Genomic DNA, 15,802 nt, shown 5'->3' with positions numbered 1-15,802 from the left:
TTATACATTGGTAATATGTACGACAGGCACAGGTCAAGTAATGACTAATAGATAGGTATGATCACATTGGTACATGTTCTCGTCCAAACTAGCAAAGCATACCTACTGTAGTTCTCAATATTTCATTGGTTGTTATAATTTTAGTACACATATTTTAAAATATGTGAATATTACACAATATACCTTATATTTAAGTAATAGTCATAAACTTAAAAATTATAATTTTAAATTAAATTGGTTTTTAAAATATAATCTTAGTACTGATAATATGAATAGCCAATAAGAAGCTGAATACTGAGTCTGAAGAGGAATGTGCGTATCATTTAATATGTGATTATACCTATCTATTTAGTCACGGGTAAAGCTATAATACTATATCAACATTTTAATAATATAATATAAGTTGCCTACAGGGTATTCAATGAAAACCTTATAATATAACAGATAATTCAATATGGAAAACAACTTTGTATTACCTAATATTCAATATAATATTAGAAATCAATAATTTAAACAAATATTTTCATTATAATACCCGTAGATTTTATGTTATGTTATTAAATATATTTGATATACAAATTAAGTTATACAAAACAAATTGATCAATATTTTTAATTTAGTTAAATAATATTTTACATACAAAAATATGTATAATTTGTAAATATACATTTACAAAGATGAAATTCGTTTACAAAATGTTCATAATTTTGTTATTTAAATATAATTAGCAGTCTAGACTTTCAATACTTAGTTGTGTATAGATAGTACGCAACTTTATAGCATTGTTGTAATTCATAAATTAAAGTAAAAATTATATTTAAAAATGTAACCAACTGGTTTGTAAATAATAAATCTTAATACAATATTCAAACAAATTGATAATTTATTCATGAAAAAAAGCATACATTTTCTATTATAAAACTTAAATAAAAATAAAATATTAATTGAGATTTTATCATGGATTGTGGCCTTAATATGTTGCGCAGTTAAGTCATATTATATAAAATTAATTTAACATTTTTTATCTTGTAAGTGTTTAAAATATTACTGTTTTAAGAAAAAAAAAAGAAAAAATGTAGGAACTGACTCATATTCAGGTTTCAAATATGCCAACTATAAAATAATAATGATTAAAATTTTATCATGCTAACACCCATTAATAAAATACGGAATTAGGATTTTCGCATGTATATTTTTATATATCAATTTTTTTAAGTTTGTTTGAAGATCAATCATGTAGCATACCGTTTTGTCCACAGCCTGGCAATTCTGTCATGTTCTTCGCGGTTTTGTAGATACTGTGTAGCAATATTACCGACTAGAGGGTCCGCTATAAATATAATCAATTAACAGAGAATTATTTTAATTATTATGAATTAAATATAACACAAGTTATTTAAAGCAATTAGATTAAAACGTCAATATATTATTATAATTGTTAACCTTAAATTGTCTTTTAAATAATTATTTAAAATGGTAAGACGTTCATATATTGACCATGAAAAATATTTTAAAAACTTGAGATTTAAATGCTAAAATACATAGTTACGGAGTGTCTACTGTCTTAAGAGAATAAAAAATGAGGGTGATTAGTTCAATTCCCAGGAAAGTATTTTTTACATAATTGAGAATATTTCATGAATCAAGGAATATTTAGCTGATTTAACATAGTTAAGAATATTTTATAAATTTTTAGAAAAAATGTTTTTATTTATGATTAATTTTAATATTATAGAACTGAGAATTTTTATTTTTTTGAACATTAAAAATTTTAAGAGGAACATTAACAAGAGAATAAAAATCTGATCTTAACTAATAAAATTAGGTATTTAACCATTGAAACAATTAAATTGTTTTCCAATTTCTTTTTACAATACTATAAATATTAATATTTGTCTCTAAGATTATTTATTTTATATTCATTGTTTATTTTAAAATATAATGAATAATAATGTATTATTAGTATATACATTATATGTTATAAGTCTTTACCTGGATTACAATCAGTCAATAGGGAACAAATCGATAACAGCACCTTAGAGATGGTTAATGCAGGAGACCAATTGTCTTTAAGTATATCCAAGCAAATTACTCCCTGAGAGTTAATATTGCAATGATATATGCGAGTCCTAAATAACACCTAAAAATTGATAACAATCATAATTAGTTTCTCGGAAGCAAAAATCATTATTTTAAGTAAAAAAATAAAAATTGTTAGTTACATACTTTAGGAGGCTTAAATGGATACTCAGGTGTGAAATGAATGTCTAAGAAGAAAACTCCTCCTTCATACACAGAACCTGGAGGACCTAAAATTGTACTGACCCATTCAAATACATTATCTCCTTTTGGTCCAGCACTGAAAAATAATGAAACCCTATATTTTAAAATAAATCTTACAAAGGAACAAACAAATAAAATTAAAAGTAAAAAATATATATATTTTAATTTCCATAAAGTTGAAGAGTAGATTATGAGGTGCTAGTTCGGTATGCGCTCTACAGGTTAGGCTGTTCTACATGAGGTTGGTCATGCATTATCTGCGCTTTTATACATGATATGTTGGATTTTTTTTCGACTTTATTATCTATCTTTGATTGTCTTTACCTTAAATTCTATTACCTATTCATTACTATTCATTCTGATGAATGGGCTGCATATAGGTGTCTCACAAGCCGCAATTTTGTACACTAGATGGTAAATAATCACCAAATGTCATATGTCAATGACAATACAGAAACCCACACTCAAAACATTGAGAGGTCATGGTTGGACGCAAAAATTAAATTATTAAAGAAAATGAGGGGTGTTCTTTTAAATCATTTGCAGTCCCATCTTAACCACTATTGCTGGCGACTTTACTGTCAAAACAGGACGGACCTTTTTCTCGCCATGCTAAAAGACATCTAGAAAATGAATGAAAGCCAATAATAAAATTAAAAAATTAAAGTGATGTATAGAGCTCATCCGGAAAATTAATAAAATAAAAATGATGTATGTAGAGCACATACCGAAACAGAAACTTGTCTGTAGAGCGCATACTCTGGCGCATACCCAACTAGCACCGATTATGAATACAGATCAGGGATACCTAACTTTAATAGCCATAATGGATAACAGTACAAGTGTTAGTTTTTTTTTTTTTTTTAAATAAAATTTAGTTCTGTTTTGTATAACTCTAATCAAAAACCTAATAAAATACATTAAATAATTTATATATACAAAAAATCATTCAGGGTTGTGATAAATTATAATGATATTCAAACCATGGTCCTGAGCAGAGGTGATGTGTCAGTCTCACAATTTTGACAAATTGTATTATTTTTAAAAAATTGTAATTGCTACAAGTACAGATTATCAGGAATTCCAATTTTTTTTATTACATTTTTGTTTGATTTGTTATTTTTCTTTCAATGTTCATACAAACCAATCTATAAATAGCTCAAAAAGGTCAGCTAAATAAATATTTGACAAAACTGATTTTTAGTTTAAAATCCCTACTTTGTCATAATTTATTTCTTGGTTTATCCATTGATTTCACTCTATACCTACCAAAGTAACAATAACATCAAATTTACCTCGCAATTTACTAACGAAAAGCACACATAAAATTGAAGATTTCAAAAACTCTAATGCTCCAAAAGGCGATATACAAAAAAAGATAAATTATGCGAAGACTTTCTGTTCAGAATCCAAAATACATTTTTTACTCTGACCAATATATTCACATTAGATTAGTCTTTTTAACATTTTGAGTTAGCCATACATGATATAAATTAAAAATAAGTGAAATTATATGAATCAAAAGTAAATTTATTTTTATCTATTAACTTATTAATGAAAGTAATTTGATAACTTTACCTGCAATTGGGGGGAGGATCCAATGTAATTTCAGCTAGTTCTTTTTGAATCCTGGAAAATAATTGAATTATAATAAAAATAGTTAAAACATTAATAAGGTATGAATACCTATAACACAAATAATAATATATTTTTAAATAGTTTGATATGACAGTTATAGGCTTATAATAGAAAATACATTAAAACTGTAGGTGGAAAATAGTTATATAGGTACAACATACTTAAATAATATTTTTCATTCTATATTAACATATTTTAATTAATAATTTTAAGACAGAAAGCTAGACTGGTAGACACATAAGCAACATTTTTTGGTACTGTTCCGTTATCCCAACTACTGAAAGTCTCAATTTCATTATCTCGGCTACAACTAGGTGGAGAAATTAAAAGTATAGAGGATCATTTTCTCTCATATAAAGTCCTGATTGGCAAAGTTTATCTGAAGACAAAATATATTTAAAATATTTCCAAAAATACAATTTTAAGTTTTATATATTTTAAGTAGGTAGCTGTGATATTTTTTTATGTTTTATACGAGATTTTATAGTATAATTCTCTACTACTATAATGATTTGAGATAATTAATAATAAATGTTATACTAATATATATAAAAGATTATACTAATTTAAATGACAATTCATAAATATTGTGTACAAACAGACAAAACTATAGTACGGGTGGTAGTCGAAATAACAGAATTAAGATAAGTAATAGGTAATTGTGGGATCAAGCAGTAGTCGGAAAAACGGAAAACTATCCATTTTTTTTTTTAACAAAACAAAATAGCAGTACAGCCAAAGTTTCCTGAGGGACAATCAATAACATAGAAATATTTATTATAATTATATTCATGTTTTGATACATAAATATTACTAGGTACCTATGTTATTACAATTTACAATAAAATTGATAAAACGTGACAATTCGTATGAATATCTTCTTAATAAGTACAGCTTAAGTGGCACACAAGTTACTCCACCAAGACAGATACGTATTATTGTAACGATTTGAAGAGATTAAAAACTCACCTCTTAGTCGAGGTGCTAAGAGATTTAGACATCTTTGGATTTGGTTTCACTTCCTTGGTGGTTTCGCCACCAATGGACGGCGATGATGGCGGAGTCGCTTGTACGGTGGTAACTGCCGGTAACGTCGCAGTCACACCTCGACGGCCAGAATTGTTGGGACTACGGGGGGTTGGGGTAGTAGACATTATCAGCAAGGGCTAGTGGTCACTGGCAAACTGCGGACACACAGAAAAAAAAATAAAAATCGCACATGTAATGGGTAATTTCGACGTCGGTCAATAGTTGCAGCGGTCGCATACCTCGAATACTTTCGGCGGCCAACCTCTAAACACGGGGAAGGAATGACGTGAATTCGTCCAGTCTTAAGACATCGAGTACAACTAACAATGGCGGCGGTCTGACGGAACTGCCAGCGAGCGGCGTCAGCGTTGGCGGCTAAGAGACGACGGTGGACGGACGTGGGTAACGTGCGCACGATGGATGGAAAATAGCCTTTGCATGCGGTGGCGGCGGCGTCTTCGCAAACGGAAATTGCACGCCGTAGAACGACAGCGATCGTCGCAAACACACCTACGAAACGACGACGTGCCTTCACTGTAGCACGAAATGCGATCGTTTTTCCCAGGCAGCGGGGCGCGTTAAACGCTCAAAAAAAGGCTGTGGCTGTAAGTCGGCGAGTGCACGGCGTTGAAAATGTACGGCAGCGGTACGACGGGCGAACAAAGGAAAACACCGAAATAACAATCATGCATCGAGTTTTCGAAAACGATAGTGGTTCCAAAAATGGTGTCTGCGTACCGGCGAATATTACGGTTGTCCGACGTATTTGCCGGTCCGTGTGCGTGCGTGCGTGCGTATTTATTTTTTTTTAATAACGTTGTCGTTATCACTAAAATCGAGCATGCGCGTGTCGTGCGACTCGTGCCTCCTTCGTAGTTCGTTGCGCTACGTCGAAAACAACAACAAATTAACAACGCGAGTACGTCGTGTTCGTGTACACGATTACCTCTATAGGTTCACTACCTTAGTGCTCAGCATCTACGCCATTCTACCCATTTAAGCATTTAGCTCGACGTGTCATCCAATTATGTAGTCGGTGGCTCATCGACAATATTATATAATGTTATCTATTAGATTGTTTCATGAATTTATAGCACAGACCAGCTGTGAAAACATCAACTAATTGTGTACTACATTAATCGCCTGTTATATTTTGTACAGCATATTATTGTATACTGCTTAAATGTATTTTCTGAAAGTAATTTTTTATGCAACCATTAAGATGAGTAATGATTTGCATGGAGATAACAATAACATTGAACATTTATGTTAGCACATGATAGATACATTATATTATATTCCACTCGGTGATATAAAATTATAAAACTATAAACTATGTTTTATGTCAATGATTCTAATTTCTAACAGACTAAAAATAACGGTTTATAGTTTATACCTAAATCCTACTTGTTAGTTATTAGTTATTACTTTATATTGATTATTGACTGTCCTATACTCCTATCATAACTCATAAGTCACAAGAAAAAATAGAGCATTATCTGAATTCTATAGTTGCACAAAATCACAAAACATTTATTCCAAACTGTTTTGAAACAAACAATGTTTTCTTGAAAAATTAGGTTCTGAATAATAATTTTTTTAAACGAGTAATAATTAGATATTTTTATGAAAAAAAAGGCATTGGAATAAATAAAAATTGAAATATCACTTCGCGGTATTTGTGATATATTTGTTTAGCGGGTGGTCAACAGGGGCAATCTTCCCACGTCCACTAGAATGGTTTTTTTATTATATGTTTTCACTTGCACATTTTTTTTCATATCACTAAATCAAATTCATTAAAAGAAAATATACTGAATACTAAAAAATTTTGTAATTCACAGACCTCAAAATATAGGTAGATCATGGATTATAAAATATATATATATATATATAGTCGAGGCCTTGTTCTTTATAATAAAAAAAAAATAAATAAATAAATATATTATATATTAAAGATCTGAGTTATAAATTTAAAATGTATGGTCACAATGTGATACATCTTATGTTCATATAATCTATAACCTATGGGCATCACACCCATTTAAATAAACAAAAACAATATTTTATTATCGTTTGCAAAAACTAAAATAATAAACTGTGAACCATCCTCCGAGTCTCAAGTAATTGTTTTATTATTAATAAAACTGTAATTAAAAACAGTCCAGTAGTTTTTGAATAAAAGAAACTAAATTTTTAAATAATAAATAGATTATAATATAAAAATAAAAAATTTCAGATAACTTATACAAGCTATAATATTCAGGAGTCGGCATAAAATGAATCAGAGATGGCAATCCACCAACGGTGCATATCACCTTGTACCTACTTAATAAAATAATAAGTAGGTACCTTTTATTCTTACTTGAACCAATTGTAAATAGAAATAAACAAATAATATGTGATTATTACTTTAATATTATTAATAGTATATTAATCATATTTTCAACATAATTTAACTAATATAATATTTTATATTTCTTAGTTTTCACTTGTCAATAAGTTTGGTAGATCTATGCCTGAAATAGTACTTGATTTTAAGCATAAATCAATTTCACAAATAAAACCCTAATTAAACTAATAGAGAAAATTGTATTCCTCCATGCAAGACATGCATGCTGTACTTTCAAAAATATGTTATTCAGAGAATTTCATACTAAATTTATTACATTTTCTTTCTACAATCATTCCACAATAAAAGATCAACTCACAAATTAATTGGTAATATAACAGTTATAGAATTGATTTTTCATGACAACAAATTTAGAAGAGTTTAATGAATCTTTTTATAGGTGTTATCAATATTATTAAACTATCAACTTATTATATTAGTTATAATAATCTATACAAATTATTAAAATTTAAAAGGAACAAATAAAAGAAAGTAAAAAGACAAACAATAATATTTTTAATCAATATATTTAAAACTTTTAAAATAATATTTAAAAAAAAAAACTAAGTATATTAAATCCTTAAAGTAAAATACATTACTGTTTGAGAACAAGATATCAATCAAAACGGATAATAACTTAACATAATACAAAATAGAAGTATAAGTAATGAGGCTAAGTGAACTATTTATTAAAATATTTTTAAAAAAATTGTAACAAAAGTGTAAAAATTATACTAAATAATATAATATAATACGAAACAATAAATCTTTCCATGATCACTTAATACTGTATATTCGTATGTAATAATAAAATTTGTTGAGATATTAAATTCAAAATATTAGTTACAATTTTATATAGTATACGTCATGTTTTGATATTATTTGAATAATTGGGTTTTCAAATATTAGCATAATGTGTAAAGAATAATTAATTTTGGATGATGATTTAAGATTTAAATAAGAAAGTACGAATAATAAGTTGTATTAAAATCAAACAATAAATTAATACAGAAGGAAACTGAAAATCATAGATCATTAGATCATTTTAAACATGGCCAAACATTAATAATAATTAAATACAATCTAGTATTATATCAGATAATGTAAACACATGATGGTTTATAAATGAAAGAAATAAAAATATTAGGAGAAATTATATAAATTGGTATTAATAGTAGATACATATTCTTTTTGCAGCTCTATTAACAACTAAAAACTTGAATGATAATTATGTTTAAACTGTTTCATATTCTTTGTGTAAAGAACACCTGCGACAACATGCTAAAAATACAGCAAAAAGCTAAAAAAAAAAAACATTCAAATTGCATGTGAATTAATTTTAATATATCAAATTATGATTCTAATTCTAATTCAACATACCTGAATTAAAGCAAATCCAATTGCTGTCCATATTATTATTTCACTATTTTCCTGAAGAATACTTTCAAACTTTTCGAAGCAGCCATCTTTATATGATTCAATATCTGTGCAAAATCCGTCTAATGGTATGGCATAGCAACAAGATGTAGGCAGTTTATTGCTATGTGTAACTGGTTCCCAATCCTTAGGTCCATAAATTCCACAACATTCAATCTGAAAACAAAAGAATTAAACAGTTAAATTTTGATTAGGCTGGGTAAGATTGCAGAGTTTAATAAGTAATAAAAATAAACATTATTTACATCAGACTGTATCAAATTCCAAGTTTGTGTAGAGGCTTCATACCCAGTTTTATTGTATCCAGAAATTGTATGGTTCATCTGATTCAACGCATACTCTCTGATTTCACCGCCCATGTAGTACACGAAACCAGATAAAATAAGTTCTCCGATCAATACGATTGTAAGCAATATGGAAAACTATAAGAATTGAAATGCAAGTTATATTTAAGTAGAAAATAATATATTAAACATTATAATTTGAAAAATATACATACCAATGTCAAAAGCCATCCAATGTCTCTAAGCACACCACACAAACCAATGATGGAGATAATTAAAAGACCGATACCAATGACCAAAAGTATCTGAGGTGTGGTGATGAGTTCTGTGCTGATGAAATTTGACCATTTGTACAGTTTGTGATTGATGATGAACGCGATCGACAAAATTCCAACACTGGAGATCTGAAATTGGTACAGAATATATTTGATAAAACATTAGGCCATTTAGGGGACATTTCATTGGCATTTGTGTTTCCGTTTTACAAGTGTGGAACCGGCAAATTTTACGCATAGCAGATCATATTCAGTTCTGATAGCTTAAAAATCACAGCGAATTGATCTCATATAAAATTTTAAGGGATTATTATCCAGGCAATATCATTAACTTTTATTATATTTTAATTTTAAAGCGAGTTAAGTATTTGGTCATTCATTACAATTTTTTTCCCAGACCCACAAGTCAGAGTTCAACCAAGTATTTTAAGAAGTAAAATTTACAATTTTAAAGTTCTTATAACTCACTGTAAAATTAAAATATAATAATAAACAAATAAATATAATAGACCACAACTGCTAGTGTAACATTCCCTTAATACAACTCAACTCGCATCATATAACATGACTCATATGAGAAAAAAGCTATAATAATCGCACGATTCGCAGGTTCCCCAACCAACATTCCCAAAATCATAAAGATTTTAACGTTATACTTACGAGACACAACAGGTTGAACAAGTACAAAATGTACTTGCCCAAAAACGTGCAGATGGACATAATTCTGGTGGTAACGTCAAAAGATACGAATTAACGACAGACGTACGACGAGCAAATGACAATAATACGTTATATAAATTCACGATTACCCTGCTTGTATTGCGAAATGCGAATATTGTCGTTAATCGTAACCACAACAATATGACAAAAACATATAGGGATAACAAACTAACAGCTAAAGAGCGCGCGCACGACGATCAAGTCACAAAGAAACACAGTAAACACACTGATCGATATTCGATAGACCAAAATACACCACCCAACGTTTTACATGGCAAAAAGTGGGAACTACCATGACAGTACAAAACTATTGTTACACAATCTCACAGCTGATATCTCAAAAGCCTCACGTTATCAGTAGTTATTATCTCGTATTTTGTATCTTGTGAATACGAGAATGGTGATCGAGTGATCCGAGATCTATAAAGAAGTTTAGGGTTTGGGTGATCGACAATCTTATTCACGATTAACTAATACAATTATAATATGATGGTTGCCCGACGGCCGAAGTTCGTCGTCGAACTATTAAAACTAAGGTCTATGTCCTATGATGTCCATAGACATATAAAACTAACATATTATTATGTAAACTCATATTATACTTTTCAATAATTAAACTCTGCAATTAATTTTATTGAAATGTTATTTAGGTATTTTAAAATTAAAAATTAAAAATTAATTCAATTATTTTAATCCTTAATTGGAGTCAGGGGCGTCGTTTCAACTTTTTTATTGTTGGTGCCAACATTTTTGCAGGCCATTCAAATCATTACCAGGCCACATGGAATTTTTTTTGGGTGGATAAAGAGGGGGGGGGTTTCAATGGTGACAAAAACTTTATTTAATATGTCACCTATATTAGTATGAAAACATCACAATATTATTACTATTTTTGAAAAACTACATATGTGTAGGTACTTTTAATGAGTTTATATTATATTGTGAATGCCAGTTGAATTTGGTAAGTAAATTTATGGGTATAAAGCACCTTAATAGTACTTAATCGAACCTACCTATACATTTTTATCCCTGCACACTCAAAATAAATAATAGCTAAACGCTAAACCTGTAATTTGTTTTATTGGTTACCTAGGTAACCAATAAAACAAGCTTGTTCAAAATGGCATAAAAAAAATATATATATAATATATTAATATATAACACTTAAGAATATCGGCGCTTATATTTATTGTTGGCAGGCCAAAGATGACGTTTATAAAAAATGTTGGTGAAAATGTACACCCTGCACACCCCCCCCCACCCCATGACGTCCCTGATTGGAGTGAACTAAATTTAATTAAAACAATTATTCACTTGATGATGATTATTGATGTGTAAAACATAAATATGAGTTTTCATACAATATCATCAACTGACAAATAAGAAACCAGGGCCGGATTTAGGGGGGGGCCCACGGGGCCCAGGCCACGGGGCCCCCACAAGATTCTATTAATAAGAGGCCCCCACAAAATGATTACCTTTTTTTTTTTCTAGTAATTTGCAAAACAATATACTATTTTTTTTTAAGTTTGAAAATTGGTGCTATTAGTGTGTGATAAAACGAATCACTAGATTGTGAGGTAATTTTTTCCATTTCTACTTAATTATAAATAGTAAATTATATTATAACTACGCAACTATACTCTGTCCAGAGAGATTGACGGTCGAGCGAGCGCCGAGCTCCTATTTCCCTCTCTTTTGGCATCGTCGTCGGACACGTGCAGCCGGTCGACGGAGCGAGCCGTCGGTCGTCGTAGCGCGCCGTCGGTCGGTGGGCCGTCGGGGTGGGCATCAAGCTTATCGCTTGTTTAATAATACATATTTTTTCCTAAAACTTGTGTAAAACCGTAGGTACACATTGCGGAGTGGCTAGCGGCGGTTTTCGGTAAACATTATCATTTTCAATTTGTCACGTATTGAATCAGCCAACTATTACTATCGGGTAAGTAAATAATTTTATTATTAATAAAATAAATATTAATTTTTCATAATTTAATGCGTAATTTTATCCTTATCGACTTTATGTTTATCGTTTAGCAAACTATATATTATTGTTATTGACGTTATTGATTGTTTTATGATATTCAGATATTTATTATCATATGTATTTTTGGCTCTTGCGGTTGCTAATTACCCAGGTTCTTTTTTTGATTGTCTGACCTTTTAAATTTAAAAATTGATAGGCCATCGAAGCAAAAAGAAATAGTAGACAAATATTTTAAAAAGCATTTACAGAAAAGAGGCAAATTATAATTTGTTTTTGCTAAATTTCTTATACTATAAATAGTACCTACTTAATACATACAAGGAGTAAAAAATGTGGAACGAAAAAGTTAGAAGATAATATAATATTTATATGCTATTTGGCAGCTAATAAAGTTACTCAAATCCTAATTTATTTTAGTTTATTTGATATTTTAAGAATATAATTTACTATGAAATGTGAATTGTAATTAAAATATTTTAAATTTAAGTTATTTCTAGTCACTATGTATATGGACATAATATGATACCTACATCATGGTAGCATGACCAAACATTAATTTGGTAAATTAGGTCTAAAATAACTCTTGTTTTATGTATTTTTTTAATGTAGTGACAAATGTGGTCGACACATCAAAAAATGACACAGAATTTGTTGAAAATCTAGAAGAACAATTTCCAAAAAATGAAAGTGTAGATAATAACACAGAGTCGGTGCCAGAACTGGGGTTTGAAAATGATATTGGTCTGTGGCCTAATAAATGTACGAAGGAAATTATATCCTTTTGGATAAAAAAAGGTTTTAATGACTTACAGAACTGTGATGAAGAATTATTTGAAAAATTGTCCGTAAATCAAGATCGATGTGAACGTCCAGATCATGGTACTAGAAAATGTTCAATTAATCTTTTTAAAAGGATTTCGAAAAATAAAGAAATTGTTAATCGTTTTTGGCTTTGCTTTTCTCCGAGCACCGGGAAAATTTATTGTTACGTTTGTAAACTTTTAGAAACTAATCAAGGAAATCTATCTAATAACGGGTATTGTGATTGGAAGCATGCATCTGAACGACTACGTCAACATGAAGCATCTAAAGAGCACTTACAAGCGGTTATAATACTATCACAACGAGGAAAAGAAATAGGTTGTATTGACAAAAGTTTAAAACAGCAGATGAACGAAGAAAGTGGTTATTGGAATAAAATTCTTATGCGCGTAGTTAGTACTATAAAATTTATTTGTGAGCGTGGATTGGCGTTAAGAGGTCAAAATGAAATTATTGGATCATCAAAAAACGGAAATTATCTTGGCATTCTAGAGTTGATAGCAGAATACGATCCATTTCTTTCAGCACACATAAAGAAACATGCAAATAAAGGAAGTGGCCATACAAATTATCTTTCGTCAACAATCTGTGAAGAACTGGTTAGTTTAATGGCCAAAAGCGTACTCAATGAAATAATTACTAGACTAAAAATATCAAAATATTATTCAGTCTCTGTTGACTCCACTCCAGATGAAGGGCACATAGATCAACTTACGGTAATATTTCGTTATATGGAAAACCTTATTCCTGTAGAAAGATTTCTGACGTTTTTACCTAACAGTGGACATACGGGTAAAGCTATAGCTGAAACACTTATTCACTTTCTAAAAGATTATGATATCGATATAAAAGACTGTCGAGGGCAGTCATATGACAACGCTGCAAACATGAGTGGAAAATACAATGGAATGCAGGCTTTTATAAAACGAGTAAATGGTTATGCAATTTTTGTGCCATGCTGTGGGCATTCTTTGAATTTAGTTGGAAAAACTGCAGCTAATTCTTGTCCTTCTGCTATAAAATTCTTTGATTTCGTTCAAAATATATACGTATTTTTTACGGCATCTCCAGCCAGATATCAAATTTTAACTAAGAAGTTATCATTGAAAGATTCAAATACACAATTTCATGTTCCTAAAAATTTAAATGATACTCGTTGGTCATGTAGAGCAGATGCCACCAAAGCATTAGTATTAGGTTATAATGTATTTAAAGAGACTTTGGACTATATTTCAAAAGATCCAGAGCAAAAAGAAGTTGTTAAAAATGAAGCGAATGGACTTCTGAAAAAAATCACTAGTTTTGAAATTGCGTTTTATTTGTTATTTTGGAATGACATTTTAGACCGCTTCAACGCCACAAATCACTTGTTACAAAATCCTAAGATGGTTCTTCAATCTGCGGTAACAGCCCTTACTTCTTTGAAACTATTTGTTCAAGATAAACGAAATTCATTTGATGAATATAAAGAAGCGGCCAAAAAAATGTCAGGAAAAACCGACTACCCAGAAATTCGAATTCGCTCACAAAATGTAAGACTCACTCCATTGGAAAGTAGAAATCAGGAAACTACTCAATTATCCCAAACAGAAAAATTTCGATCTGATAACTTTCTCCCTGTTATCGATCAGTTGTATACATCTCTGACTGATAGAATAAAAGCCTATGATATAATATGTAAACGATTTGGATTTTTCAGCAAATTAGGAATTATAGAAACTTCAGAATTATTATTATCTGCCACAAATCTGGTCAATATATATTCTGAAGATTTGGAATCAACTTTAGGGAACGAATTACTGCAGTTTAATGGTTTGGTTAATTTACGTCAAAAAGATTGTAGAAAAGAAGAATCGTGGGAATTATTTTTGTTCAGGATACTATACGAAGACAATTTAAAAGTTACCTTTCCAAATGTAGACATTGCTCTGCGTATGTACTTGGTGTTAATGGTGGCAAACAGTAGTGGAGAACGCTCGTTTTCAAAAATGAAACTAATAAAAAATAGATTAAGAACTACAATGACACAAGATCGTCTATCCAACTTAACCATTTTAAGTATCGAAAGTGATGTACTTAGGTCCTTGGACTTTGAAGATACCATCAAACAATTTTCTATTAAAAAGTCAAGAAAAGTATGTTTATTATAAATAACTTGTACATTATATTTCTTTAGTATTTTATTTTTATATTTGTATATTATAAAATAACGTTGTACCTTGAACTAATGTACTAAATATTATTTAATGTATCAAATTTTTTATTGAAAATAATTTGAAGGATTTATTTTAGTTTACATTAGCATCAAATATATTTTAATAACAACTTATTTAATGGTTTTGATGTACTAATTTAAAAAAATAAAAAGAGATGACTTTAAAGGTTACTTGTACTTACTTATTAATTGTATTAACATTATATAAATCTGTATTAATTATGTTCAATAAGCAAAATTGACGTGATAAGAAATTAATAGCATGATGAGAGAATAACTCATCGGTAATATAATTTTAAAGTTTTAAAGCATGTAGATCAACTAAAAAATCTTATATTTCAATCTTGTATGGGCCCTGGGGCCCCCACAACATTAAATCCGGCCCTGTAAGAAACGGTTTGATTTAAAATTTGGTTTGCAACGAGGAAAGAATTTAAAAACGTAATTTACAAAACTGTATAAGAATTCTAATCAGGTAAGTAATTCTTAAACCGACAAAATAATTTACAATTATAAATTCATTGGAGAATAATTATTTAGAAAGAACCAGGTTATCAAAGTGTAATATTTATATTGTATATATAAATATTCAATTTAGTTAAATTAAAGAGAAAAAATGAGAAGGAGACCATTTGTGCCAGTAGATAAATGCATAAGAAAAAAATTAGGAAAAATTATACAATTAAACTGCAGTGTGTAACTCACAAATTCCAAAACCGT

At 29.4% G+C, this 15,802-nt stretch overlaps 3 protein-coding genes across 3 annotated transcripts; 1 reads left to right on the top strand and 2 right to left on the bottom strand.

Annotated features, from left to right (window-relative positions):
- Nucleotides 1–865: 865 nt before the first annotated feature.
- Nucleotides 866–5,671, bottom strand: Ubc2 (ubiquitin conjugating enzyme 2). Its single transcript, XM_015512814.2, has 6 exons — nucleotides 5,190–5,671; nucleotides 4,891–5,105; nucleotides 3,862–3,912; nucleotides 2,227–2,359; nucleotides 1,993–2,140; nucleotides 866–1,330 (listed from the first exon to the last, which is right to left on the bottom strand). The coding sequence occupies exons 2-6, from the start codon at nucleotides 5,073–5,075 to the stop codon at nucleotides 1,233–1,235; spliced, it is 615 nt and encodes a 204-aa protein (XP_015368300.1). The 5' UTR covers nucleotides 5,076–5,105; nucleotides 5,190–5,671; the 3' UTR covers nucleotides 866–1,232.
- Nucleotides 5,672–7,852: 2,181 nt separating this feature from the next.
- On the bottom strand, nucleotides 7,853–10,335 carry LOC107164851 (23 kDa integral membrane protein-like). Its single transcript, XM_015512826.2, has 5 exons — nucleotides 9,999–10,335; nucleotides 9,279–9,467; nucleotides 9,025–9,201; nucleotides 8,723–8,935; nucleotides 7,853–8,642 (listed from the first exon to the last, which is right to left on the bottom strand). Exons 1-5 carry the CDS (start codon nucleotides 10,056–10,058, stop codon nucleotides 8,577–8,579), a joined length of 705 nt encoding a protein of 234 aa, XP_015368312.1. The 5' UTR covers nucleotides 10,059–10,335; the 3' UTR covers nucleotides 7,853–8,576.
- Nucleotides 10,336–11,542: 1,207 nt separating this feature from the next.
- LOC107172843 (zinc finger MYM-type protein 1-like) lies at nucleotides 11,543–15,022 on the top strand. The gene is made up of 2 exons (XM_089227824.1): nucleotides 11,543–12,000; nucleotides 12,655–15,022. The coding sequence occupies exon 2, from the start codon at nucleotides 13,215–13,217 to the stop codon at nucleotides 15,015–15,017; it is 1,803 nt and encodes a 600-aa protein (XP_089083950.1). The 5' UTR covers nucleotides 11,543–12,000; nucleotides 12,655–13,214; the 3' UTR covers nucleotides 15,018–15,022.
- Nucleotides 15,023–15,802: the final 780 nt, after the last annotated feature.

The sequence above is a fragment of the Diuraphis noxia genome, unplaced genomic scaffold, assembly GCF_037042655.1.
Source record: "Diuraphis noxia isolate RWA-SAM2 unplaced genomic scaffold, SU_Dnox_SAM2 contig0004, whole genome shotgun sequence".
NCBI lineage: Eukaryota > Metazoa > Arthropoda > Insecta > Hemiptera > Aphididae > Diuraphis > Diuraphis noxia.
The sequence above is the reverse complement of the archived record's forward strand: the minus strand, read 5'-3'. Positions and strand labels throughout refer to the sequence as shown.